Source organism: Camelus ferus, chromosome 9 (assembly GCF_009834535.1).
Source record: "Camelus ferus isolate YT-003-E chromosome 9, BCGSAC_Cfer_1.0, whole genome shotgun sequence".
Classification (NCBI taxonomy): Eukaryota; Metazoa; Chordata; class Mammalia; order Artiodactyla; family Camelidae; genus Camelus; species Camelus ferus.
This window is the reverse complement of record NC_045704.1, coordinates 14,070,645-14,096,301: the sequence shown is the minus strand read 5'-3', so window position 1 is coordinate 14,096,301 and position 25,657 is coordinate 14,070,645. Positions and strand designations below refer to the sequence as shown.

The following is a 25,657-nucleotide window of genomic DNA, read 5'->3' as shown; positions in this document are numbered from 1 at the left end:
GAGTGTGGTTTGGACTGAGTGAGTAGGTAGGAGATTAGCCTGTTGTTTGTCCTTGAATTGCCTACTTTAATGGGGTTTGTTGGAATAAAAGTGAAAATATCACATGAGAGCTTTCAGCTCTGAAGAAGAGAAGAGCTGGCGATGGCTTTCTTTGGCAACTGGGAAACTTGTGGGGGTGGTAAGTCCTCAGAACGTGTAATAGTCCCATAGGGAAACCACTCATTTAATTTATTTTTTATTTTATTTTTTAAAATTTTATTTTATTGAGGTATAGTCAGTTTACAATGTTGTGTCAATTTCCAGTGTAGAGCACACTTTTTCAGTTATACATGAACATACATATATTCATTGTCACATTTTCTTTTTGCTGTGAGCTACCACCAGATCTTGTATATATTTCCCTGCGCTATACAGTATAATCTTGTTTATCTATTCACTCACTTAATTTAAAAAACTTGCTCATCTGGGGGCCACATATGAGAGCTAGCCACTCACTGATTTGAGTACCCATGGTGGTTTCAGGTGGCCGGAGGGAGATACTGACATCTAAGAGAGATGAAGTTAGAGGAGTTAAGCTCACAAACATCACACTGGCCCACTACACAATCATCATTGGCAGTTTTATCCTGACAAACCCACCCCAGAATGTCATTCCTTTTTCTTTTGCGTTGAAAAAGGAATGACAAATTGCCAGACCTCCAACAAATACCCTAGTCAGGTTCACGTACAATATGTATGGAACTTATACTTGTAAATTCTTAATTGGAGAAACCATATTAAAGGAGATCTCAACCTAAAATGGCCAAATTGGGGTTCTTTTGATACCCCCAGATTATTTTTTGTGTATGTACACAAATTATTTTTTTCAAGAAAGCTGACCATCAGATCAAGCAGACTGAGTTGAATGCTTCTTTCGACTGGTTTTTAGAATCTTCTAAAAGAGGAAATGATAAGAATAACTTCTTTGCAGGAAACCAGTGAAAAATTGCTTGAAACGATACTGGAAGAAAAAAAAAGCCACTAGCATTACCACTGCCTCTTTCTTCTGTTCCTCCTTCATATCTTTTTTTATCTGGACCGCATGACCCAGATTCCATCTTTTTCTCTCTTCGGTCACCTCTACCTCCTGCTGCTTTCTCTCCCCCAGCAAAGGAAAAACTTACATTTCTTTCCTGTTCCTTCAAGATGTGAATGTTCTTGTTTATGTAAATGTAAATCTGATCTTATTAGGCATTGGTTCTGTTTTGAAGCTTAGTCTCTGCCATCCAGATTGTACACACGCAGTGTACACTCGGCAGCCCGCTGAATGGAGATTCTGAGCCGTCCTTTCGTCTGGCAGTGCCAGCTCAGACCTCAGGCTGAGCACTGTTGATTTGGGGGACTGGATCGCTCTCTGTTTGGGGGGCTGTCCTGTGCACTGTAGCGTGTGTAGCAATATTCCTAGTTTCTACCCACTAGATGGCAGTAGCACCCCTTCCCCCGGTTGTGACAACCAACAATATTCAGCAGGGCCAGATTTGGTTCACAGACTGTAGTTTGCTGACCTCTGGCTTGAAACGCAATCTCGTGGTTCTAGGGGTTCACTCGGCTCGGCTGAGCGGTTCTCATTTGGGGTCTGACATCCTACCGGATGACACCTGGGGCTGGAGCATCGGAAGGCTTCTTCATCAGCATGCCTCGCCCCTGGGCTCGCCTGTAGCTGGTTGAGCATCTCTCTCTCAAAGCTGCCTCTCCACACGGCTAGCTTGGGCTTCCTCACAGCGTGGCCATCCTGCAGACGGACCTGTTAGTGACAGCTTTACCCAGGGAGAACATTCCAAGAGACTCAGGTGGAGCTTTCAACGTCTCTTATAATCCAACCTTGGGAATCCCAAGCATCTCTTCAGCTTATTCTACTGCTTAAAACTTAGTCATGGACCCAGCACAGACGCACACAGGGAACACACAAGGGATAAACGCTGCGTTGCACGGGTGTTTGGGTGCATTTTTGGTAATCAGCCAGCAGGTTGCTTTTTAGATAATTTGCCGACTTCCAGGTGCTAAGATAGCTGTGGTCCAACAAATGTCACCCAAACTCAAATTTATCATGGCCAGGACAGACATATATGCCTTTATGTGATCATTGTTCATAGCAGAAGGTTTTATACCTTCCTGTAGGCAGCTAGTTTACTCCAGAAATCTGAGTAGGATGTTACTGATAACAATTCACTTGGTTGTGAGGGTAGTAGTTGATATTTTTCTGGATGCTTAATAATGAATTCCGCATGGAGTAAAGAGTTGATAACTATGTAGGGACAGAGACTTTTATTCTGGATAACAGGTGCGCATTGCGGGAGGGTGTGCCAAGCCCTAGCCAGGCCTGCTCGTGGGCCAGCCTCAGGCCCCGGCGCGAGGATCCGCACCTGCTGCTTCCGTCTGCACTCTACCCTAGGGCAGGGGCCCCTGACATTTTTGGTCCAAACTCCACGTATAGGCATGTTCCCTTTCCAGCAGGGAGTTGCAGTTTGGGATTCTGCTGACTATGCTTACTTCTACGTTCTACAAACTGGTAAGAAACGGTTACCAGGACGTTTCGTTATCTAGTTCTCCTCCTCTGTGCCTCTTTTTCTTTCTGCGCCCACAAATAGCGCATCTGGGCAGGGCACACGGACTTGACTCTAGAACCCAAGCCTGGACAAGGTTCTCTCTCCTTCTTCTTCTCTTTCTCCTTCTTCTCTCTCTCCTGCTCCAGACACTCGATTTGGATTTGCAGGAGGAGAGAACAGAAGTTTCACATAGATTCCAGGTCCAAGCCTTGAGCTCTGGCTTCATTTGCCAGAGGAGTTCTGTAGTTGCGAGATTTTCAGTAACGGTCCTGGTATCAATGAAAGTGGTGCATTTTTCATTTCCCCCCTGATCCTTGGGCGCGTATCTCCACTGTAGAAGACAACAGATCCAGCGGGAGGAGTTAAGAACTGGCATCACCCAGGACCTGGCAGTAACGAGGAGCTGCTTTTATCGATGGCTCCTAGTTTAGTCTCCCGCCTCCAGGAAGCACAACCCCTCCAACTACCTGGGTGGCTCCTACCCTTCCCTAAAGAGAGGGGACTGTCTGCCCTGTTTCAATCCAGGCTTCCAAATGTATAGGGTTTCTTGCAAGAAGCCATACAAGCGGAGACCAGATGAGACAAACAGAACAACTATGGCTAGTTTGCCTGACTCTGAGCAGTTAGCAGGTGAAGCCAAAGGTCAGGGATGCCCGGAACTTACTTCTCCATCCCCCCAGTGTCTAGTCAGCCTTAAGTGTTCTTTCTGAACTATTAACTTAAATCCTTTAATTTCTGCCAGTTGACCCTGACAGTGTCTGTGATGGTTAGTCTTCTGTGTCAGCTTGGCTTGGCGATAATATCCAGTTATTTAATCAAATACTAGTTTAAGTGTTGCTGCAAAGGTGTTTTGTGTGATTAACATCTATAATCGACTTACTTTCAGTAAAGGAGATGACACTTGATAATCTAGGTGGCTTGATCTAATCATCCAGGGGACTTAAGGGCAAGAGCAGTTTTCTTGGTGAAACCTCACGACTCAGGACTGCAGCATCAAATCCTGCCTGAGTGTCCAAGCTCCTGACCTGCCTTATAGATTTTGGATTTGCTAGTCAAATTGCCCGAATCAATTCCTTAACATCAATCAATCAACCTCTTATTACACAAGCCAATTTCTTAAATTGCATGAGCCAATTTCTTACACTCAATCAATCAGTCAATCTCGTATCGGTTCTGCTTCTCCAGAGAACCCTGACACATGGCCCTTCACCGTATGCCATAGGTTATTCCTCTGATCCTTTCATTTATCTGACAGTCAATGAATGAATACTTACTGTGTGCTGGGTCTTATTTGGTCCAATGCTTTCCCATCACCATTTAGGCTTAGACTCAACTCAAGACGTGCCCCCATGTCCGGGTCTCCCTGATGCATATCCAGGAGTCCAGGCTATTGATGGTGCCAAGGAAGGAGTTCAATAATCAACAAATTCTCACCACAGAATTCAGAACTTCTCTCCAGTTCTGAATAATCTTTTAAGCATAAATATGAGCACTTTCTGAGACAATGTACTTTTGAGAATAAGTACTCAGCCGATGAGCTCTCTTAATAGTATCATGATCTCTAATCTTAATCTCGTAATGCTTTCATTGCTAGATTCTTTTCTTTTAAATAGAGGTACCGGGGAATTGAACCCAGGACCTCATGCATACTAAGCATGCGCTCCACCACTGAGCTATACCCACCCGCCTCCCCAGCCATTCTTAACAGGAATCCTTTCCTCAACCAGAGCCCTGAGCCTGTCTCTGAACTTTAGTTCATCCCTAACTCAGTCTCTCTTATACTTTAGCAAACCTCAGGAAAGGAAACCCTCGTGCATCATTGGAGGAACGAAAATTAGTACAGACATTATGGAAAACGATATGGAGATTCTTCAAAAAATTAAAAATTGAACCATCATATGATCCAGCAACTCCACTTCTGGGTATTCATGCGAAGGAAATGAAACTGGGATCTCAAAGAGATTCACACCTGCATGTTCTCTGCAGCATTATTCATGGAAGCCAAGGCATGGAACTAACCCTGGTGGGCTCGTTGAAACACAGGATGCTGGGCTCTAGCTCCAGAGTTTCTGAGTCAGTACTGAATCAGGCCCCGGAGTTTGCATGTCCATCAAATGCCCACTGTGAGGCTGCTGCTGCTGGTCCGGACCCACTAGCTTTTCTTTCTAATTGAGGTATAGTTGATTTACAATGTTGTGTTGGTTTCACAGCATATGTTGTGTACAGCATAGTGATTCAGTTATACACGCATATTCTTTATCATCATAAGTTATTACAAGATATTGAATATAGTTCTTGTGCTGAATAGTAAGGCCTTACTCTTTTTCTACAGACCCACTAGCTTTTTTTTTCTTTTGCAATTATTAAAATGGTATTTATTTAGAATTTTTTTTAGTTGAATATAGTCAGTTTACAATGATTGTGTCAATTTCTGGAGTTCAGAGTGGTTAACAGTTTTACCAAGTCATGTAGCTGCTAAGTGGCAGAGCTGAGATTGGAACACTGGCAGTTGTGATCTGTGCTGAAGTGGGGTGAATGGTGGTCCCCCAAAAGATACATCTGTGTCCTAACCTCTGGAACCTATGAATATGACCTTATTTGGAAAAAGATTCTTTGCAGTTGTAATAAAGTTAAAGATCTCAAGATGACATCATCCTAAATCCAATGACAAGTGTCTTTATAAAAGACAGAAGAGAAGATAGAGACATACGGAGAAGGCCACATGAAGATGGAGGCAGAGATAGGAGTGATGTGGCTGCAAGCCAAGGACCGCCAGGAGCCACCAGAAGCTGGAAGAGGCAAGGAAGGCTCCTCCCCCAAGGGACTTGGGAAAGAGCACGTTCCTGCTGACACCTTGAGTTTGGACTTCTGGCCTCCAGAACTGTGAGAGAATATCTTTCTGTTGTTTCAAGCCACCAAGTTTGTGGTAGTTTGTATGACAGTCCCAGAAGACTAATACAGTGCTCTTTGATTCTGTGCTATACTGCTCCGTCCAGAGCTACGTACATCTTCCCTCTAGCATGATGTCCATCAGTTCCCTTGTGCAAAACTGAGGCCAACACCGCTCAAAATCTCGCCCGGCTTGGGTGGAGGTCTAGGGTTCCAGGCTACTTACAATGTCAGGAAAGGAGGACAGACTCCAGAAACGGTAAATTCTCAGCACAAAACTGCAATGAGGTATCACCTTATTGCATATATATATGTTCATGTATAACCGAAAAATTGTGCTCTACACTGGAATTTGACACAACATTGTAAAATGATTATAAATCAATAAGCAATGTTAAAAAAAAAAAGAACTTCTCTCCTCTTCCAGATGATCCTTTAACCACATAGACACTGTACAAATGTTAACACAAGATACTGTTACATTTGAAAGAAATCCAGAGATTTTTTTTTTTTTTTAGCTTTGCACGCCAAGAGCTTTGCCCCAGAATCTGCAGAATATGCAGATAGTTCTATCAGAGAAGTTGAGGTGGGTACAAACATTTGAGCAGGGAGTGGGTGGGATGGAGAAAAGGCCTGAGGCCATCCTTTACCCCCAGGGCACCACTGATGGCCATTTAATGGTCCTTGCAGATATAGTCCCATCCTTACTTTGAACAGAATGTTCAGGCATCTTAGACAGAACAAAGTATCAAGCTCCTCTGTCCACCTCATTAACCTTTATGACGTTCATACAGCTCTCATAGACACAGAGAGTGCTATAGATTTTTGAGACCCGAAAGGATATTTTGTTACTGTTTTACTAGATTTATGGAGATCTCACCTGCAGCTCTGGGTAACAGCTATGTGAACCATCTAGTGATTGAAGTTCTCACAAGGATTTTCCTACAATCCTCTTGTGCTTGCACAACCCCATCCTGTGCCCACATCCCATCCCTGCTCCTTGTCAGTATGCCTCCTGCACTATATAATGCACTTTTGTTCCTTTGAGATAGTTTTATTATTTTTTTTTCAGACATTTAACTTATTTTGATTTACTGTTATCACAAACACGTTTAATTTGACAGCCTTTCAGCTATTTTCTCTTTCCTTATTCCTCCTGTTTTGTTTTCTTTTTGCTTTGTTATTTGTTTGAGGTTATTTTTCTTTGTTTCTTTTTCCCTCATTAAAAAAAAAAGATATTTGTGCTGCTTTAATCCTAGTGTTTCTAAGGAAGGTGTAATTGTCGTGTTTCTAAGGAGTCTCTCTCTTTCTCTGTAATGATGAATTAAATCCCACTTCTATAAGTCCTGGTTTATTGGACTTTTTTGTTTTTTTGCTGCTCAAAACCAATCCTCCTCTTTGAATAGCAGAAGAGCCAGCATATAAAGAAAGCATGTTTCTCCCAAAAGCTATGAACTTATTTGACGTTTAATAAGCCAACTTGCTTAATCTATAATTCTTTTTTTAAAGTTTCCTTCCTAGCTTTACTGAGATATAATTGAATAATATTGTTAAGTTTAAGGTGTGCAGTGTGATGACTTAATACATATTTATTGTGAAATGATTATCAAATGGGGTTAGTTCATGCCTCCATCGCCTTGCTTAATTACCTTTTTTTTTTGGTTTGGTGAGAACATTTAAGATCTATGTTCTTAGTAACTTTCACATCTGCAATACAATATTGTTAACTATAGTCACCACGCTGTACATTTAGATCCCCAGGCTTGTTCATCTTATAACTGGAAGTTTGTACCCTAAGACCAAAATCTGTTTCTCGCACCCGCCAACACCATGGCAACTACTGTAATACCCTCTGTTTCTTTGAGTTTGGCTTTTTGAGATTTCTCATGTAAGTGAGATTGTATGGTGTTTGTCCATCTCTACCTGACCTCTTTCACTTAGCGTAACACCTTCAAGACCCCTCAGGATCCCTCCGTGTTATCACAAATGGTAGCACTTTCCTCCTTTTCATGGCTGAATAATATTCTAAGCCTGACAACAGGCTAGCCTGTGTATTTCAGGCTTTAGGCAACATTCGTTTACAAAAGTGCAGAGCCAGCATGACTCAGCACAGGTAACAGAGCCCAAAGTTTAGAACTAAAAGAACAGATTCAGTATGAAGTCAGGTTTGTTCTTCTCTGTTGCATTAGTATAAAAATTCCCCACAGACATGTACTGGAATGTTGGTAGTAGTGCTGCCCGTAATGTTCCTGGATGAAGACCACCTTAGTGATTATCAAGAGTAAGAGTGATGAATGAATTGTGGTGCATTCACATGGTGGAAGATTACACATCAGTGAGAAAGAAGGGTCTACATCCACACATCACAGCGTGGATGAATCTCACACATGTAATATTCAGAGACGGAAGCCAGACACAAAGGTATGATTCAATTTTTATGAAATACAAAAAGAGACAAAACGAATCTCTGCTGTCAAAAGTCAGGCTGGTGGTTACCCTTGGTGGGTCGTGCCTGGAAAGGGGTATGAAGCAGGGCTGGAAATGATCCATTTCGTCATATGGTCATCAGTTACATGGAGCGTTTAGTTTGTGAACATTCACCTAGCTCTACACGCATGACATACGCACTTCACAAAATCTACATATTAATGGATACACAAAATGTGGTATATCCACACAATGAACTATAACACAGCCATAGAAAGAAATTAAGTATTGACACCTGCTACAACGTGGGTGAACCTCAACAACATTACACTAAGTTAAAGAAGTCTGACACAGAAGGTCACATATTGTATGATTTCACTTATATGAAATGTCCAGAAGAGGCTAATTCCATAAGGACAGAAAGATTCGTGGTTGCCAGGAGCTGGGAGGTTGAAGGGCTGGGGAGAGACTGCTTAATGGGTACAGGTTGATGAAAATGTTTTGGAACTAGATAGAGGTAATGGTTGCACAACTTTGTGACTGCTAAATGCCACTGAATTGTTCACTTTACTATGGTTAATTGCGTGTTATACACTTTATCTCAAAAAATTAAAAGTGTATAGTAATTAAAATTTTTAAAAATTGTATAAGGGGAAGCTTGAGTTTCTCTGAGAATTTGGTTAACTTGCCCAAAATGACACTGTTAGCAATTCATCAGGATCTTTATTTGAATGCAGGTTCTTTCCCACAAATGCCTTACTGGTTCCCCATCCCACTGCAGCTGGCACTGCACTGATGCCCACTGAGCTCTGGCTGTGTCTTTTTTCAAGAAAAGAAGTCATTCCCATGGAAGAGAGAGCAAATCTTTATTGGTCAGAATGATCAGGGAAAGGATGTATTTTGAGAGGCAGCTGATAAATCCTGTAACTTCTGTCTCTTCAAGAACATCAAGACTTCGCTAAACACTGTGGAAGAAAGAAGGGATCAGGGTCAGTGTCACAGTCTGTCACCCTTCAAGACAGGCTAATCGGGGCTCCTCCCTGATGGGAGATCTAGTCTACCTCTAAGAATTAAACTAGCACGGAAGAAGGGCAACAGGAGGCCAGAGGAACGTCAGCTATCCGCGGCTAAGGAAGGCGTCAGTGTTTCTCACTCTCAAATCCAATATTTTAATTTACTGATTAATTTAACATGAATGATGCAGTCCATAATTTGAAAAAATTTATTAAATTGATAATTTTCAATGTTAAAGAAGTTATTAAAAATGAGCAGTCTCGTAAGGTTGGCTGAAGATAATTCGGAATAACTTAAAATTTAACACACACACATTTAACGTGTACATATTCTTTGAGCCAATGATTTCACTTAGCTATTAAATAATAATAATAATAATTTAAAAAATAATAAATAATTATTAATAATTAAATAACCATTAAAAAAAACTTACACACTTACTAAAAAACCAATGTAGAAGGTACCCATTTGGTCACGGTAATATCAAACTATTAGAAACAATCAAATTGTACTTTGATAGGAAATCTGTGAAATTTGACTCACAGCAGGAAGAAAGGTGAGGTAGGTTTATGCATTCACATGGAAAGAATCTCCATACTGTAGATATTTAAATGAAGATCACGTTACAGGACAAAGGGGAGAGTATAATTCCTTTATGTTTAAAAAGACCTTAATAGTTTATATCTGTGTAAATGCATAGAATTCACCTGGAAGAAGACATCTTGGTTGTCAGGTGCGTATTTTCTGCCATGAAAGAGCAGGAAGGGGAGAAGGAGTGTAAGACAGAAGAGTAACACCTCACTCCCTTTATTCAAGTGTTGCTCCAATGTTTCAATGTGCATTTATTCACATATTGCTTGTGTAAATCAAAATTAATATTTAAAAAACCCCAAAAGTGATGCATACCTATAATTACAAAGATTAGACAGAGTGGAAAGATATGCTGAGAATGAGGAGCTTGCCAACAATCCAGTACAAACGTGACCATTGTTCACATTTCTTCATACTTATCTGTCTGGGGACTTTTTTCTATATTTATAATAAAATACTTGTGAGTATTTTCAAATTGCTGTGTTTCTTAAGGTTGTCATCTAACATAACATTGTATCTTGAACGCTTTTCATGTCATTAAATACCAACCTAGATATCTATTTTCAATATTCTATTTTACCTTCTTCTCCTCATTCAATTGTAACTGATGGGTATCTTAACTGGTTTTGGTCACCATGATGACCGTTGCCTTCCATATACATTTGTGCGGTTGTCCAATGTTTCTGTTAGGATATATCCATAGAATGACAATTGCTGGCTCCAAGGGCATGGTTACATATGGACAAGGAGAGTTCAAGGTCGCCCAAAGCTGGCTCACCTGTAGCAGGAATGACGGCTCTGTGTTCTCTCTTATTCAGTTCCATTCCACATCCCATGCATCCATCCTTATTTTTAACCCACTTCTAATTATTGTTCTCTTTTATTTTATATGGCTAGGCACTCCACCTTAAATCTCTTTGTATCAAGAAAAATTGGGATGGAAGAGGAAAAAGGAAGAAGGAAGGAAAAGGGAAATGAGGGGAAAAGGCAAACACACAATACCACACTTACTCTGTGTTAGGCCCATCTTCATAACCATTACAAATGGTTATGAATGGTTGTCTATAAAATACCCACTTTATACATAAGGAAGCAGGCTCCCAGAGGTGAAGTAAGTGATGGATTAGTAATTAGCCACTGCCGAGTATGGCCTTTCAAAGCAGAAGGGTAGCAGTAGTGTAGGAAGATGGGATGGAGGAGAGTCATTTGCATGCATAAAATTGAACATCTCTTATGAAGGGGGATGATAAGCCCCTCTGAAGGCCTTTCCTTGAAAGTAGGTTTTCAGTATTAAGGATAATGTGATTAATGGAACTAAGCATATATTCCTATTTACTTGGCTGCTAGGAAGCTCACCTCCAATTGCACAGTCTCATCATACAGCCTGTACAATGATTTTACCTCTTGCTCTATTACTCTGACTTGCCCTTGATTATGTCTAGTAACTCAATTTATTATTGTAAGGCTGATTATTTTTTACTAGCTGTCTCAAACTTTCTAGATAAAGGCTAAACAAAAGAAAGGAAGGAGGGAGGAAAGAAGAGAGAGAGAGAACATCTGTTTCTGAGGACCCCATCTGTGAGAGTACTGGGAGTGGTCTAGGAAAGAAAGCATATGATGTGGATTTGAGGGGGAGAGTACAGCTCAGTGGTAGGGTGTGTGCTTAGCATGCCTGAGGTCCTGGGTTCAATCCCCAGTACCTCCATTTAAAAAAAAATGAGGATTTGGATCTGGGTCACTCGCAACCCGTGATGGCAAGGAGGAGCCCATTACTGGTGGCAGGTGAAGAACACACAGCCCCTGGTGCAAGGTGGTGGTCCAATTGGTCAAAGTCTCCCTGGAGTTGAACTGGGATGGTATCTCGTGGAGAGGCATACACTAGCTGGTTCAGTGTTTCAGGAACTTGAGAAGTCCCAGGAAACTGTCTCCATACAAACTATGGAATTGGATGGCTGTAGCTAAGCACCATGGATACCCTATTGTAAGATAATAAAAAGCTGCAGGTGAGGGAGAGCCAATTGAAAGTCACGAGTGGAAGCCACAGAACCTTCCAGGCATCTTACAAAGAAGTAAATTTGCAGACTGGTCTAGGAATTAATAACTACTGTCCAAGCTCCAGAGCAGCTTCAAGAATCAACAAAGTTAGTTGGGGGAGAAAGCGGGACCCTTTGCACATATAAAACAACACAGTTGCTATGTCTGGGTCCCCACATGGGGCTTTGACTTTTCTGGGAGCCTGACCAGAAAGGTTGAATGAGACACTCTTGTGCACCCCACAAAATCTTGACTATAATTTGAGCATAGAAGTAGGTGAACTCTTCAATGCCTGTCGACCACACTTTTCTCCTTCCCCTGTCTTCTTTTCAATGGAAACTAATCTTGTTTCTTTATTCAAATGAGGTCAGGGACAAATCATCCAAGCCAGGGCCAGCCAACCAGAGCCTGGAGGCCAAATCCAACCCACCATTTGTTTTTGGATGGTCTGTGAACTAATGATTTTCTTATTATTTTAATGGTTGACGACAATGGTTGCACTTATCATTAATGAAAAGTTAATATTATAATAGAGAAGCAGATATAATACGCAAATAAAAAAATAAATGGTTGACAAAAAAGCAAAAAACAAAAAGTGACTGATATTTTGTGACAGCTGAAAATTACACGAGATTCAGATTTCAGGGTCTATAAATGAAGTTTTATTGGAACACATCCATGTTTTATTATTGTTATTTTTATTGCCTGTGGCTGCTTTTGTGCTATGAGGTAGAGTTGAGTATGGCTTGTACAGCCTAAAATACTTACTAATAGACCCTATGTAGGGAAATGTTTGCTGACCTCTGATCTAAGCCATCACTAGATAATTTAGACTCCAAACTTCCCTTTCCATTAATCCAGAGGGTTCCCCACTTTAAGAGATTTATAAGACCCCCCACTCCATCCTTCCCCAGTCAACTTACTTGTAAGGAGAGCATTGTTTCCATTTCTTGTCTCGGTTGTAATCTTTTGTCAATGAGCACCAACTACGACTCAACGCATAGCCTTCTCTGGTACATCGATTAATGAGTTTTTTTCCAAACAGGAAAGGGAAAGTACATTTCGGGGGATCTGCAGAGAAAGAGAGGAGCAGAAGGAGACATATGAACACAGAAAGTCTTAGGGTTAAACATTGCCAAACCAACACATGCTTTTTCTACCACACAGAACTGTCTCCAAAGTGGTTAAAACATGTAGAAAAGTCAGGCTTTGGATCCAGGTTAACCTGACACCAAAAATCAGATAGCTAGCTGCTGTCAATTGCTCCTTAGATCCGAGGCATCTAAGACAGACCGTCGCAGGGATCCTCACCTGCCCCGGTGCAGTACCGCCACCTGCCTTGGAACGTCTCATCAAGAGAACACCAGGCAAAGTCACTGTGGACCGAGGTGCAGCCATAGTGTGTTACTTCGCCATACACAAATGGAAAGACACAGGAATGGTTAAAAAACACTGGAAAAGAGAAAACAGGCAGAATGTGGGGGCAAGCTTACAAAGGGAATTGATTTTCTAGCATCCATCGCAGTTGTTGGCACCAACCACTCCCACATCCACATGTGGCTGGTCTCTCTGCCTTCTCTGGGTGTGGCTCAAAATATACGTGATGGTGAAGGGGAGCCTATTCCAGCCTGGAGCTGGAAACAGACCGGAGTTGCTGGCTGCCTTTTCCTTTAGGTCCTCTAGGGGCTGGGCATCCGATCTCCTAAGCTGAAATTCTAGTCTTTCTTCGAGTCTCTTTTCTCCTTCTCTCCTAGAAAAATTAACTCTTAGCCTGTCAAAGTTAGTTCCTAAGTGTCTCTCAAAGCTGTCCTCTGTTAGCATCATGCTTTGCCTTGACTACTCAGTAACTCATTTCTGGATGCTTCCAACCTATTTGCCCTATCCGATTTTCACACTGCAGGGAGAGTGTTCCTTCTTAAATAGCAACTTGACCCTGCCATGAATCTATTAATATTCCATTGCTCTTAGGATAAGAAATAACATTGAAATGGCTTATGATACCTTACTTGATCTGGTTCCCAGATACACCTCCAGCCTCACCTTGGACCTCCCCCTCCCTTCCTTGTGCTCCCTCTGCTCAAGCTTTGTAAGGTGTCCCGAGTGTGCCACCATCTTTCTTGCCTTGGGGATTTACTAGATGCGATCTCTGCTTGGCAGGAACACCACATACCCTCTGCATGTTTACCCACCTCTGATGTTCAGCCTAAGTGTAAATACCCATGAAATTCCCTTGAATGTCCAGACTGCACTAGATCCACTTGTACTGAACTTCCTTTTTGTTTTTTCCAGTGGAGGTACTGGGAATTGAACCTATGACCTCATGCATGCTAAGTACGTGCTCTACCACTGAGCTATAGCCTCCCCCGTACAGGGAACATTTTTATTTACTTAACATGTAATGACTTGTTCAGAATCTTTCTTATCTGTCAGAAGTGACCACATGTATCCTGTTCAATGCTAGATCCATGGTATCACCTGATAAGGACTGGTCCATAATCAAAATTTTTTTTTCCATTATAGAAAAGCCAGAAATAATTTTGAAACAAGATTCATTTATTTTTACTATTTAGCAATTACTTATTATTTAATCAATATACATGGTTTATTATTTAATAATAATTACATTACTACTTTAAACAAGCATGCTTGAACTTTTATTATATAACTGTTGTTATCATAATATCGATCATTTAATATTTTAAATTATTATCTAACAACTTCTTTTACATAGAATTAGCTATTGCTATGTTCATTATTTATTAGTTATTGTAACTTATTTGTATAATGAGCTATTTTATAGCTTACTCTGTGCTGGACATAATGTGCGCAATTTACAAACACTAACACATTTAATGATATCCTTACATCAGTCCAATGAGCTGAGTACTGTCGTTAGGCTCCTCCTAAGTTCAGCTTTGGTCCTCAGCACGTGATCCCTATTTATATAGAAAGAACCCTGCTGTCCACTGCTCTGAAAATAACTTCCTTCTGACTCTCAAAACCAAAAAGGCTGATAGGTCACGTTCTCCCACCATATACTCCAGGCTATGTTGGCTCAGCCCCTTAAACAAGTAACTGGTGGCTGAAATAGTTAAAAAGCCAATCAGTGTTTTTGTAATCAAAGTGTCCCTTTCGCTGGCTTAACTATCCCCAGAAAGCGTTCCCACATCTCTATGTCTCTCCTGAAACTCTCAAGTTCATCAAAGCTGGAGGTTAAAGTTGAGTCCTAGTTGTCTACATGTGGATAAGGTTCAGTGCTTCCAAAAACTGAGACACTGAGACCAAGCTATCTATGGTGAACCCACATGAGTTCCATGATTAACTTTTCAACTTTAAAAGCAGACACAAAAGATCACATGTATGATTCCATTTATATGAAATGTCTGGAAAAGATCAATCTGTAGAGACAGACAGTAGACTAGCAGTTGGTTGCCTGTGCCTGGGGATGAGAATGCGGGGCGCATGATGGCAAATGAATACAAAGGATCTTCTTGGGGTGACGGAAATGTTCTAAACTTGGATTGTGGTGATGTTCACAGTACTCTGTAAATTTACCAAAAACCATTAAATGGTACACTTAAAATGGGTCAAGTTTATGGTGTGTAGATAATCTCTCTCTCTATAAGGCTGCTGAAAGTAACAAACATACAAATGATAAAACCCACAAATGCTGATGTTAATTTCAGTGGAGAAGAGAGGACTTTTCCGGAGGGGCAGGAGAGGAGATCTCAGAGGGCTAACTTACCTGGATCTTGAAATACATGGTTTGGCTACCATGACCAAGGAGGGCCTTCTGTGCCAGAAGAACAGTGAAGGAAAGAGTAAAACAGCAGGGGAGTGCAAGGAGCTTTCAGGAATATAATATTTTCTCATGGGTAGGTGCTAACATTTGAGATGCTAATAAAGAAATGTCTCCTCACCTGGAAACGGAGGGCGTAAATGGACAATCAAGTCTGACAGAGAAAGAAAAAAGGGTAAAAATTAGACCACCTCCTAAAATTCTCCTAAACCATCTCCTAAAATTCCTAGGCTCAAGGCCACTGTAAGTACCTTGAAGTTCATGCAGCCAACTGTTCTCCTGTTGCAGAAAAACAATCACATTTTGGACAACTTATGATTACTTCCAGTTGAGGGTGGGGGGTTTTGCATCAACCCAAGACAGCCCGTCAGTTCAGGTATGAGCTCTGACTGTTCCCAAGCTCTTTCTTTGACTAAGTTAGAGCAAATCCATCCTATTCAACGTCATTCAACTTCCACCCATGGGTTGAAACTGCACACATCTGAAAGGTTGTTGGAGGGAACATTCTCGCTTTCGCCCACATGCCAACATTTCAGGAAAACAGCTTGTTTGTTTGTTCCGTGCTAGAGGTTGAATATTTCCAGTAGCCTTGATGGTTTTGTTTGATGACAGCTGGAGGTTAAAGTTGAGTCTTAGTTGTCTACGTGTGGATATGGTTCAACTCTTCCAAGAACTGACACACTGACCTATCTACAGTGAACCCATGTGAGTTCCATGATTAACTTTTCAACTTTAAAAGCAGACACAAAAGATCACATGTATGATTCCATTTATATGAAATGTCTGGAAAAGATCAATCTGTGGAGGCAGACAGTAGGCTAGTGTTTGGCTGCCTGTACCTGGGGATGGCAGGCAAAAAAAATTTTTTTTTTTTTTATAATTTTGCACTTTTATCATCCTTGAACCTGTTTGAGGAAATATCTCAGCCAGATTGGACCTGGATAAGGGCTAAAAAGTAAATATGAAGACCTATTAATCAGTAACATTAGCCAATGTTTAATTGGCCATTTCTATGTTCCAGTCATTGCCTCAGTTGAACTTCACAACAATGTTATGAAAGACAGATTATACCTTAGAGCTCTCTTCTCCTCCCCATCCCCACAAAGGTTTACAGAGGGAAAAAACAGGCAACAGGGAACTACTGGAAGTTACATGACCACTGGCTGGTGGGAACAAGGTTTAAACTCAAGAAGTCTGGTTTTGGAGACTGTGTTCTGGACAGGATGTTGGTATTAACCTTGGCACTGTCACTGATCCGTGCAAGTGATTTACCCTACGTGCCCCACTCTCCTGGTCTTTGATATAGTGATGCTAATTCGTAGGTTTGCATGAGACTTTGATGCAGGATCTGCCGTGTGGTGAGTAGGGCATCCATGTTAGCTGGTCGCAGCCCTGCTCTTCAGAAAGTAGCTGACAAAGTGTCAACGTTTTTGAAGTCATGGTTAAATAAATCATTATTTATGGGTGGTTTCCTGTACTTAATGCCTTATGCTAATTATCTCATAGAAACGGATGCTTGCAACGTCCCTGTAAGGCTGGTATTATTACATGCTGTATTTATAAGTTATATATGATTAATGATGACCCCCATTTTGTAGATACCAGAACCGAGGCTTGGAGAGGGAAGTCATTTGTTCAAAATCAGAGAAGTGAGAAGTACTTCAGGTACTCTTGGCTCCAGGTGGCTGTGCCTCTGAAAGAATCCTGCCTCTGGGGGATGCTGCTGACCTGCGAATACTTTCAGGAGGGAGCTGCCACAAAGCTGAAGCTCTGCTGCGTGCAGGTGAGGGCCACTTTGGGATAAAACCATGGCTTACTTATATTTTGTTGCATTGGCTGGCTGAGTTTTCTGCTTTGTCCAGGGTGTGGTGGTTAACCTTTACTACCTCTTATCTTTTCTGTTTTTAATCTCCAGAGCCTGCTCCTCATTTTACAGATCAAAGAGCAGAGAGATATTTTCATTTAGGCCTTTTCTGCAGTCAAAAATGGGTGCAGCCTAGACTCTCAACCAGCCCTGTCTGATCCCAGGAAATAAGCTGTTCCTTCTAGACCCTGGTGCCCTCCGGAAGTTGTCCTTTGCCATCTCGTCTACTGATACTGCTGAACATGTCGAAATCCTTACAGATCCCCTGTCACTGTGCTTTATGTCGTTACCACATTGTACGCCTGGCCAAACATGAACACATTTACCATCTGATCTCCGTCATCCTGCTCCTCCTCCTCCTCCTCCCTGATGACGAGAGGAAACACCACCACCAGTATTTATTGAGGACTTACACTGTGCACAGTGTGTTCTGAGAAAGAAAAAACACAAGCCAGCCCCCTGCATCTGAAAGCTGGCCTGGCACCCGGGGCTAGCTAGGCATGTCCTTCCCCAACTGGGCAGAACTCAGAGAATCACAGTCTCAGACCAGGTTACTGAGCTCATGAGACAACAGGATAAAGCGAGACTCCTTCAGAATTGTGTGTAAGCACAGGCGAAAGCAGGTTCACTTGTCACAAATTATCAAACACCTCCTCCCCTTGGCCGAAGAGAGTGACTGCTGCTTCTCAGCCAGTTACAGCCCTCTCTCCTTGTGACAGTCTGCCTTCATTTAGAGAAGATTTGTTGAGATACCCAGGCATAGAATTGCCTCCCCTTTCTGATAGCATCCAATCTTGGGTGAGCCCTAGCTTTCTTAATCCAAGCCCTCCCACCCCAGATCTCCCACCCAGAGCCCAAACCCTGAAATAGGTTCTGACACCCTCTTACTGAGACAGCCCATGGTACGCCATGCTGTGTGGTCTTCCTGGCTCCAATGAGTCATAAACCCAATTTGTTCAACTCCTTTGTGTTCCTGGCGGGCTTGGGTTGGATGCAGGACTTTGACAGTTCCAAGGATTTTGCCTACCTTTCCTGTTTTAATCCTTAGAACAACAATGGGAGATAAAGATCACTTGCCCTCTATTTAATTTATTTGTTTTCTGAAGAGGCAATGCATATGGTTCAAATTTCAAGTGAGTTATGAAGTGAAATCATGTAAGTCTTCCTGGCCATCCCTGACCCCAGTCTCCCCACAGATAACCATTTTGTGATTCTTGTGAAACCTACAGAAATCGTTTATGAGTATTCCACTGCAAGTATTAATAACATTTCACTCCCTTTTTACACAAAGGAGAGCTCAGCCTACATACCATTTATTTTGAAACTTGCTCCCTTAAAAGGTCTTGGAGAACTTTCCAAAGCAATGCATACTAAGCTTCTTCTTTCCTTTCTCCCCCCACCTCTTCCTTCCTTCCTGTCTCTCTCACTTATTGTGATAATATCCCTTTACATAAGATCTACCCTTTTTACAAAGCTTTAAGTGCACAGTCCAGCACTGCTAGCTCTAGGCGCCGTGTTACCGGCAGACCTCTGGAACTCACTCACCTTGCATTACTGAGCCTTTCTACCCGTTGAACAAATCCCCATTGCCCCTTCTCCTCAGCCTTGGTGGCCACCATTCTACGCTCTGATTCTGTGAGTCTGATTATTTTATATTTTCTTCTTTTTTTTCATTTTTTATTGATTTATAATCATTTGACGAGTCTGATTATTTTAAATACTTCATATAAGTAGAATCATGCAGTATTTGTCCCTCCATGTCTGGCTTATTTCACTCGGCGTTGAGTTCCCGGGTTCATTCATGTTGTCACATACGGCAGGATTTCCTAGCTTCCTCTTTCTTAAAGACTATCATAACCATTCTAGAGATGAGAAGGCTGAGGCTTAAAGAAATGCAAAGTTACTTGCTCGTGATCACTCAACCATTGAGAAGAAGAGGCAAAATTTGAACCCAGAACTCTCGAAATCCTCTATTCTGCATCAACCATTATGCTGCATTTCAAAGAGATTAGGGACATTGGACAGAATGTTTCCTGCCCGTCTCACCCCAAGCCACTGCCTCCTAGGTCTTTCCTTCTTCCTCTGGCCTCCCCTTCTCCCCTCTCTCACGCATCTTGCCATCTCACCTGCCTTCAGCCCACACACACAGAGAACCAGGGGCACCCAGCTTGCCAGACTGTTCACCATTTCCAGTTACCTGCAGGTGGCCTGCACCGTTGCAAATGTGGCCTCTGGTTTTATATGCTCCAATTTCTGCCCCTCCTACTCCAGCTGCTCCCACAGCACACAGCCTTACTCCACAGCCTCTTCCCCCCAAGCCCTAAATCTCAGAGTGCCTAGAAAAAGTAGGAGCCTCCATCTGAGAAGTCTCTCTAGCAGCATTCTGAAAGTGTGGTCCCTGGACCAGTTCCATCACCTTTACCTGCCGACTTGTTAGAAATACAAATCCTTAGGCCCCCCCAACCCCCACCCCACCACCAGAGCTGCTGAAACTCAGGGGATGAGACCAGTCACCTGTGTTGTAACAAGCCCTCCAGGTGAGTCCGCTGTTTGATAAAATTTGAGAACCACTGCTCTCTGGAGCTTGCTGAATATTTTCATATCCATTTCATATCATTTACTCCCTTGATTATTGAAAAAAAAAGAAATTCCAGCTAGAAAGGCAAAGCCAGTTTTAGCTTCCTGGATAAGTGAGGCTCAGAAAGCACCATGCCTGTGATCAGCCAGTATGTGGAAAGGACAGATCTCAATCTCAGGTCCACTGCTGTGGGCTTGGCCCACTGTAGACTTCCTTTCCCATCCACCATCTCTGGAGGGATCCAGGTAGAGCAGAAGAGACAAGAGCACTTTATAAGAGAGACAAAGGGTTGGAAGAGTGACTTCCCCTAAGGAGGCGGGTGTCCTGGGGGAATCCTCAGGGCAATCCAAAATGAGGAACAGGCCGTCCCAGAGACCAAGCATCTTGGCAGCGTCAGGAAGGGAGGTTATTAACACTCATCTTTCAGCATCTGTCTGTGCTGAGGTCTTTTCAGATGCGACTTCACTTATGCCTCATCTGCAAACACATGGGGACTGGCTATGGCTTAGAAACACATTTGCCTCTTTCAAAGAGATGAGAAAACGGAACACAAGAGAAGTCGAGAAATGTCAATAAAGGCCTAGAGAGGCGGCCTCTCCTGTCTGATACACAGGCTTTTGCTTTTTCTATGTTGCTATTTTGCTGAATTGATGGATTTGAACGCAGGGCAGGAGATGTGGTCACCTGTCAATCACGAGTAAGCAGTGTGGTGGGCGTTCGTGCTTTCCCCGCCCGAGCTGAGACACATCTCCCGCAACTTGGTGGCATGGGAACTGTATCCCAGGTTTGACATCTGGGGAAACGGAGGCCCCAAGAGGCAAAAAACCATGTGTCAAAGTTACGCGGCTCGAGCGGAGGTGGAAGGGCACAGACGCAGCACAGGCGCCTGCCGGCAAGCCACGTGGCTCGGCGCCGAGCCCGCCGCCAGCGAGCTCTTCCAGGCGAAGAGACTTCATCGGAAGCCCGCTCTCTTCAGAGTCACAGGTTCCACCCTTACTCTCTCTCGATGAACTTGCTTCCCGTCTGACACTTGTTCGCTGAGTCACTCTGGAAAATCCCTTTTGCTTTGTGAGCTTGCATGCCTGGTCTGGAAAATGTCTGGGCTACCTGCATCCGATTGTTGAGAGCCCAGTGAATAGGCCTTTTTTGTGGGGAGTAATTCCGGTTAAGTATTTCCATCACACCTCAGTCTGTCACTACCTCCATCCAGGATCCCTACAAACAAAAATCCGTAGGAATATGAGGCCTGCTTTTTGGATCATAATTATTATTTTCTATGGCTATTATTTAATAAGCTGATATTTGTGGCAGATATTTGAGTTATTGTCATTTATTAAGGAAGTTTGTGCATCTGACTTTGTCTCTTGGTGAATTTTAAAAAACACTCTTAGTTCTAATTATAACTTCTTCCAAAGATAATGAGAAGTTATAGTCCTGAATATTCACTGGGCTACGGAGGTGGTGATGATCCTGAGTTGGTGAGGCACATTGTAGAGATTCATCTGACCCCACACGCTAAAGGCATGGGCAGGACACTGTGAGCAGGATCCAGAACACCCTGTCCTCTGGAAGGGTTGAAGGAAAAGGCAGAGAGAACTCATTATTCCTTTCTTGCTCAACCAAATGATCATCATGCCCCAAGGCACTCAACCAACTATGATAAACTATTTTTCAAAACCAAAGTTGGAATCTAGCCAACAGTACTGGGAGGGATGGGGTGAAGGTGAAAGAAAAACCTTACAAAGTCATAAACCTACCCAGTGGCAGAGTGGGACGTGGATTCTAGAGCTTCCATATGAATACCTCTAACCACAGGGAAACAGAGAGAAATTACGAGCGACTCTAGCAGCAAGGGAATGGTGTGCAGTTCAGTTTTCTTTTAAATTTGTTTGTTTTGTATTTTGATTTTTTTTCTTGGAGATACTTTATTTTTTAACTTATTTCTTTAATGAAGTACAGTCAATTACAATGTGACAATTTCTGGTGCACAGCACAATGTCCCTCTTACGCATATACATACATCTATTCATTTTCAATTTTTTATTAAGGGTTATTACAAGATATGAACATAGTTCCCTATGCTATGCAGAAGAAACTTTTTTTTTAAATCTATTTTTATATATAGTGGCTAACATTTGGAAGTCTCAAACTCCCAAATTTATCCCTTCCCCCCAACTTTCCCCGGTAACCATAAGATTGTTTACTATGTCTGTGAGTCTGTTTCTGTTTTGTAGATGAGTTCATTAGTGTCCTTTTTTTTTTTTTTTGCAGGGGGGGGTTCAGTTTTATCTTCTGAAAAAATGAAGAGATATATAGCACTGAGTTTGGGTACTTGCAATGCCAACTCTAGACCCAGTGGAAAATATTACAAGCATTAATGTCTGGTAGACTAACTTTCAAATCCCAGACTTCTCACTTCTTAGTTGGGGACATTGGTTAAATAACTTAACCATGATCTTTTACAAGAGTTGTTTAATATCTATATTTCATTGACACACGGCACCAGATGAATGGCAGGTGTTTAAACCTCCAGTAGTATCTCTTATTTTTTTAAGAGGTGAGTAATTGCAGATAAGATACATAAATCCTGACACCCTGTGTGTCTGTAAAGGTGGCCATAGCAAAATACCACGGACTGAGTGGCTTAAACAACAAACATTCATTTTCTCATGGTTCTGGAGGCTAGAAGTCCATGACCAAGGTGCTGGTGAATTCGATTTCTGGAGAGGCTACCTTCTCACCATGCTTAAGGTCTTTCCTCTGTGCTCATAAAAGGAGATAGAGACAGAGACAGAGACAGAGACAGAGGGAGGCGGGGTGGGGGGGAAGAAAGGAGGAAAAAGAAAGACATCTCTCGTGTATCTTTGGGGGTTAAAGCATCAGCATAGGAATTTGAGGGAGACACAATTCAGTCCCTAATACCCTGATTTGTCTCTGCAGAATGGGATCATTGACACCGTGGAAAAAGCTGAGATCATGGGCATGAATTGAGAGCCAACCTGAAAAGCAAAGATGTCTTGATTCTTGGAAAAGTTGACCTGCACCCACATGTAGACAAGTGGAGCTTAATTCTAATCTACAGCATTCGTGCAGGTGAGCGTTTCTAGAGAGAATGAGAGATGTGAGAATTCACCGTCACACGTAGAAGTATCAAAGAGACAGAGGGTGAGTATTTCGTGAGGGGCTGGAAATGCCTGGGTTTGCATTGAATGTCCACCTCTTTCCCACTCTGAGACTTTGGGCAACTGGTTTAACCTATTTCAATCCGATTTTTCTCATCTGTAAAGTTGGGATCATCCAGATAATCTTTATTTCCCCCATCAAATACTCTTTATTTCTCCTGCTGTTGCATCTCCGTACGCAACACGACCATTCACCTGGCAGCATGGCTCCCACTGGAGTCACCCTTGATTCCTCTCTCCCACTTTATATCCAGTCCACCAGCCAACCCTGCAGACTTTGCCACTGAAGTCTGTCCTGAATCCAGCCACTTCCCACTGCTGCCAATGCTCTGTCCCTCTCTCTGACCCAGCCATGATCATTTTCCCCGTGGACCATGACAGCTGCCTAACCAGTCTCCCTGGGTTTCACCTCAGCCTCCTCTAATTCTCTGCACACAGTAGCCGGAGACAGATCCTGCTGCTGCGAGGATGAGCATCCCCGATGGCCTTCCATGACTTCAGGAAAAACACCAAAGGCCCTACTGGATCTGACTTCTGATGTCCCCCATCCCTTGCTCAAACCAAGCAGCCCCCCGCTATTCCTTGAACACCGAAACACAATGCTGTCTCTCTCATTTGCATGCCTTTCAGAAGCTCTATTCCCAGAAGATGGCAAGCAGCACTCCCTCCCGCCCTTTCTTCAGATCTCTGCGATTTAATGGCATCTGCTCAGAAAATTTAATGTAATTTTCTTTTTTTCCTCTGTGTATTTATTATTTTTTTAATTGAAGTAGAGTTTACTTTTAATTATAATGTGTTAGTTTCTGGTGTATTCAGTGATTCAGTTTTATATATGTAGATGTATATATATATATATATATATATATATATATATATATACATATATATATATATTCCTTTTCATATTCTTTTTCATTATAGGCTATTACAAGGTATTAAATATAGTTCCCTGTGCTAGACAGTGGACCTTGCTGTTTACCCATTTCATATATAGTAGTTAGTACCTGTAAACCCCAAACGCCTAACATTCCTCTCCTCTTTTCCCCCGGTAACCATAAGTCTGTTTTCTACGTCTGTAAGTCTGTTGCTGTTTTGTAAATAAGTTCATGCGTATCATTTTTTTAGATTCCACATATAAGTGACATCATATGGCATAAAAAAAGGAAATTCAGAAAAGCCTCCTGAGCCACGTTCTCTAACGTCGTGGCTCCCGTAACGCGCTCTCCTTCCCTCTCACGATTACTTAGTGTTTTACACAGTGCTCATCTCCACCTGACCGAAGGTGCCACATTCACTCCCACAGGGGTTCCTGCATCCTTATCTCTGGCCTGTGTGCCTACTAGCTTGCTATCTTTCTGCTCCACTGGATTGTGGACTCTGGAGGCAGGGACTTTCTCCCATTTAATACTCTTATTGCCAGTAAAATAAAACCACACCTGAAAAATAGGACTCACTCATCAGCCACTGTTGAACGAACTGGCCAGACCTCCCTCAAAGGCTCGATGGCAGGGCTTTGTGGGCTCATGTGGTAAACCAACCAAGCCAAAACTTGGCCCACATGTAGCCCTCATAAAAAGGGGTCATCATTACTTTTCTTCTCTTTCTGGCTTACTTCACTTAGAATGATGACCTCCAGGTCCATCCATGTTGCTGCAAATGGCATTATTTTATCATTTTTTTAAATCACTGAGTAGTATTCCATTGTATAAATACACCACAGATTCTTTATCCAGTCATCTGTTGATGGACATTTAGGCTGTTTCCATGTCTTGGCTATTATAAACAGTGTTGCTATGAACATTGGGGTGTATATATCTTTTCAAATTAGAGATTCTTCTGAATATATGCCCAGGAGTGGGGTTGCTGGATGATATTGTAAGTCTATTTTTAGTTTTTTGAGAAATTTCCATACAGTTTAGCATTATGGCTGCATTAAACTACATTCCTACCAACAGTGTAGGAGGGTTCCCTTATCTCCACACCCTCTCCAGCATTTGTCATTTGTGGACTTTTTAATGATGGTCATTCTGACTGGGCTTTTTAATGATGGTCATTCACTCATATGTGGAATCTAAAAAAAAAAAAAGAAAAGAAAAGAAAAAAGAGGACACTAATGAACTCATCTGCAAAAGAAACAGACTCGCAGACATAGAAAATAATCTTATGGTTACTTGGGAAAGGGGATAGGAAGGGATAAATTTGGGAGCTTGAGATTTGCAAATGTTAACCACTATATATAAAAATAGACAAAGCCCCAAATTTCTTATGTATAGCAATATATGGAATATAGGGAACTATATTCAGTATCTTATAATAACTTTCAATGAAAACATATGAAAACAAATATATGTCCATGCCTGGGACATTATGCTGTACATCAGAAATCGACACATTGTAACTGACTATATGACAATGTTTTTTAGAAAGGAGGGTTATTGTTATTGTCAGTCTGGTGACTCTGACTTGCTTCGTAACCATCAGAAAGTCATTTGCGCCCAGCAGAGAGTAGATGGGAATGGCTTTCAAAGTTTTTCCATGGCTGGCTATAGCGATGTAACTCTTTGTTTTTATGAGAAACTAGGAATTCTGGTTCTAGTTTCTGAAGAGCTGAGAGCCAATTTTAGGCACTGTTGACAGTAATACCTAAAATGTCCAGTTCCCCTCTTGGGTACATTGCTAAAGGCAAAGAATGCC

The 25,657-nt window shown here is 42.1% G+C and overlaps 2 protein-coding genes across 2 annotated transcripts in view; one reads left to right on the top strand and one right to left on the bottom strand.

The window, feature by feature from the left end:
* Window positions 1-8,750: 8,750 nt before the first annotated feature.
* On the bottom strand, window positions 8,751-18,822 carry LOC116665948 (binder of sperm protein homolog 2-like). Its single transcript, XM_032487395.1, has 6 exons — window positions 18,749-18,822; window positions 17,494-17,569; window positions 13,730-13,817; window positions 12,852-12,992; window positions 12,464-12,611; window positions 8,751-8,866 (listed from the first exon to the last, which is right to left on the bottom strand). The coding sequence occupies exons 1-6, from the start codon at window positions 18,820-18,822 to the stop codon at window positions 8,860-8,862; spliced, it is 534 nt and encodes a 177-aa protein (XP_032343286.1). The 3' UTR covers window positions 8,751-8,859.
* ELSPBP1 (epididymal sperm binding protein 1) overlaps window positions 16,386-25,657 on the top strand; it is a 43,876-nt gene continuing 34,604 nt past the window's right edge. Inside the window, exons 1-3 of the mRNA XM_006180888.3 lie at window positions 16,386-16,697; window positions 16,938-17,122; window positions 22,722-22,874. The gene's annotated coding sequence lies outside the window, so the exon portion shown is untranslated. The remainder of the gene's footprint in view (window positions 16,698-16,937; window positions 17,123-22,721; window positions 22,875-25,657) is intronic.

What these genes read in the sequence shown, in the direction of transcription:
- LOC116665948 (XM_032487395.1), bottom strand. Translation starts at nt 18,822, where the DNA reads ATGGTGGCCACCAAGGCTGAGGAGAAGGGGCAATGGGGATTTGTTCAA. An exon ending in TTGGCCAGGCGTACAATGTG is followed by an intron (nt 13,818 to 17,493) that starts GTAACGACATAA and finishes CTGGAAAAAACA; the next exon opens with AAAAGGAAGTTCAGTACAAG. An exon ending in GCGGTACTGCACCGGGGCAG is followed by an intron (nt 12,612 to 12,851) that starts GTGAGGATCCCT and finishes CTTTCTCTGCAG; the next exon opens with ATCCCCCGAAATGTACTTTC.